The 3,402-nt window shown below is 45.5% G+C and overlaps 1 protein-coding gene across 1 annotated transcript; it reads right to left on the reverse strand.

Annotated features, from left to right (window-relative positions):
* Positions 1–1,263: 1,263 nt before the first annotated feature.
* On the reverse strand, positions 1,264–3,147 carry LOC8028513 (juvenile hormone acid O-methyltransferase-like). Its single transcript, XM_040212005.2, has 3 exons — positions 2,650–3,147; positions 2,118–2,277; positions 1,264–1,433 (listed from the first exon to the last, which is right to left on the reverse strand). Exons 1-3 carry the CDS (start codon positions 3,145–3,147, stop codon positions 1,264–1,266), a joined length of 828 nt encoding a protein of 275 aa, XP_040067939.1.
* Between the last annotated feature and the right edge of the window lie 255 nt (positions 3,148–3,402).

Raw genomic sequence — 3,402 nt, forward strand, 5'->3', positions numbered from 1 at the left:
GCCGGACCGGATTCGGGCGCTTCCTTTTTATAGGCCTTTTCCGTCACCAGAGAAAGCATGTGCATCTTTCTGCTTGCGGTTACCCTACAAGTCTCGCTGTTCCACCCTGCTAACTCTGCTGCTCAAAGGGGTACCTGTTTGTCGTGGCCCAATGGTGTGTTGTTGTGTCCGGAATTTCACGTCAACATCGGGGAAGATTTCTGGCGTGTCTTTCCACCAGCTGCCCAGTGATGAATCCCTAAACACTAGGGTTTTGTGAATAGTGGTTCGAATCGAATAGTGCTGCGTCATTCATAGCTTTGACAGTGCAAGGGGAAGCAAAGACGGCCGGTTCTTTCTGCAGTGCAGAAGCGAATAATGACGTCCCGCTATTCAATTCGAGTCATTATTCGAACGCCCCTACTACGCAACACGTAAAAAAATCCGAGGACCCCTACGTTGTGAATCCGAAAGCACGACTGCCCAATTGATCCATCCACTAGCGTCACATTCTGAAGGAACTTGAGCTTTCCATAGTTCCTTTACCCGGGCAGAGAAACGTGGTTCTGCAGGTAATGACGAACTCAAATTCTGCCTTGAGTATAAACTGAATGAGCACACTTGTTTTCATCAGACTATATATAATACTAGATTGAGAACCGGAAAGAAAAGAAAAAAAACGATGACGATTCGCCCTCCACTTCTCCTTTCGAAGTGGTCACTGTCGTTAGTGGCGACGTAAAAAACGCAGGGCGTGGCCTGTTATGTTCACGCCTCTTGCTTCGTGATTGGTTCACTGGCGTTCTGATCGGCTAACGCAGCAATCTCATTGGCTGCGGAAGGGTAATGAGATCCTCGAATCTCGCCACGCCCTATGGCCTGTCAGGCACGATGACTTTTTAATGCTTCGCGGCTCAGCTGGGCGCGGAGCTAAAGGTCTCGCGCAGCCGCCTCGGAGTACATTCGTTCCCAGATTCTGCAGCACTGCATGTTTCAAAGGTGTTCTGAAAGACCGGGGAGGCATCGGGCAGGAGAATGATCATTTCGGCAAACAAAAAACATTTATTTGAAAATACGTTTTTGTTTAAATCGTTTACCGCCACCTTAAAGAGAAGCGGAAGGCCAACGTGACTTAGCCAGATAGCGATTATGTCGACTCAGCCGGCTTGCTATCAAATCTTCGAGAAAAGCCTACAACCATTCGTTAGTTCGCTGCTTCATCCAAGCATAAAAAAGAAATTCTCGCAGCATCCAGCTGTCGGTCATATCTTATAGTTCAACTCATCAAATAACCTTGGAGGCGCGTACAATGTACACGGGGTAGTCAAGTGGAGATCCGCCGGCTTCTTTTTCGGCCCACAGTCTGTCCGCTTCCTTCATCACCTCCTCTCGAAGAAACGGCATTTCTTCCTTGCTTATTTTGGCTGTGAGCGGGTTGATCTCCATCAGTTCTCCTGAAAATCGGATACCCGCGCAGACACAATAACGAGCATTTTAGATACGTATTAGGAAAGTTCATGGTAGAAACAAGATTAGCGCTTATTTTAGTAAAAGGTTAAGCCCCGATCACACAGTTAACACATCATACAAAAGGAAAGGTTTCTTTCCTTGCATGATTGTCCCCTCACATTGATCACACGAAAACTGTCTACAGACATGTTAGAAACATGTGTATCTATCAAGCACACATGATTCGAACTTGCTTGAGGCGTGTACGCAGATAATGCACCCACCATGTCTACGGAGAAGCTCCGCGTCTTTTGTATAATGTATGGGCAATGTGACTGAAGCTTTATAGGGTTAGAGGTTGGGACATATGGCTGCCTCCTCATTTCCTGTATTCGGGAAACACCTTCCGTGGCAGTTCGGAACAAGTAAAGCGTTTACTGGTACAGCTTGAGAAGCGTTGCCTCTGAATATTATCCCTGAGTGTAAAAGAATAATTGATTCTTGTCTCAATTTGTTTTTTTTTCTCTCTCTCCGGTAGCGCGATATACCGAGCGGTGGTTCGCTCTAAGGTTTCCTTCGCCCTACGTTGCCCACCAAGTACTTGCATGGTGGCCAAGCTAATGGTGTCACGTCAACGCTATGATAAAAAATTCCTTTTGTTTATAGGTGAACGCAAAAAATGCGCTTACGTGTAAGGTCCTCTTTAGTGCCGTAACGCGTTGATATTTCAGTTATGACATCGCAGAAGGTCGGTGTCAAGTTGGCGCTTTTCAAGAGGCGTCTAATGTATGAAATCCGGGCTTCGTTTCCAACCAGGTCTATGGTGCCAGGAGTAGTACTTTCACAAATCTGCAAATTAAGAACGAAAGAATGTTAGTCAGATTCGTTCGTCTTAAAACGTGCTGTTATTAACTTGGGTGTACCTAGAAAAATATATAATTCTATTGCAGCAATTGCAACCAAACGTAGACATCGGCCGCTGCGGTCTGAAATTACAGTTACTATACCGAAATGTCAGTTTACAAAAAGATCCTCGTCAGTTGTCGTCTTAGGTACATGCGCGTGGCAGCTCAAGCTTTGCTAAAAAACAAAAAAATTTTTTTTTATTAACATGGAACGATCGCTGTCACTTTTAGGGTTTTAGCAGGTTCCTTTTTTTATCTAATTCCTAACAGCTTGATCTATCTTTGCATTAGTTTTTAACTGACCAACAAAACTCACCCCCGCATAGTTCTTCCAACGTTCCGTATTCGCCAACTTCTTTCTAAACTGAAGATGGAAACTGGAAGCGTAAAACATGCAGAGACACTCTCCACCGGGCTTCAACAATTCGAAGATGTTCTTGAATCCTTTCTCCTGGTCCTTCACCCAGTTGAAAAGGAAGATGGCGTAGACTCGATCAAACTGACCGTACTTCTTCACGAAGGCGGACAGGTCATCCGCTAGGGCATCGAGAACGTCGTAGCATATCTTAGGATGTGCGAAGTGCTTCTTGGCGGTCTCAATCTTGTCCTTGGAGACGTCCGCAGCAACAATTTTGCCGACGGGAAGACAGCGGGGAAGAAGCGCTTCACGCGTGACATCACCTATGCCACAGCCTAAGTCAAGGAATTGCTGTTCCTCACTCGAAGGCTTTTGGAGGATCTTCTGCAGAAGGTCTAGTCCATCTAGAGTAATTTGATGAATGGTGCTCTCGTGGGATTCGGCTTGCTTAGACATGGTGGTCGTCAATGTCCACTGGAAAAAGGCTGCTACTGAAGAAATTTACAATCTTCAAACTCGTTCAGTCTGAGCGAATTGTTTACGGGCAAAGAGAGAGTATATCTCGGTACGCCTGATTAACGCTGTTATGACAATACCGCCAGGCAGGATAAGAAGCTGAAAAACTTTGCTTTATATTGCAACTGGTTTGTTTGCAGCAGATGTTCTCTAACAGGATCGCAGGAACAACATGGACTCATTGCCATATATTTC

This window comes from Ixodes scapularis, unplaced genomic scaffold (assembly GCF_016920785.2).
Source record: "Ixodes scapularis isolate PalLabHiFi unplaced genomic scaffold, ASM1692078v2 PGA_scaffold5__190_contigs__length_132052651, whole genome shotgun sequence".
In the NCBI taxonomy this organism is placed as follows: domain Eukaryota; kingdom Metazoa; phylum Arthropoda; class Arachnida; order Ixodida; family Ixodidae; genus Ixodes; species Ixodes scapularis.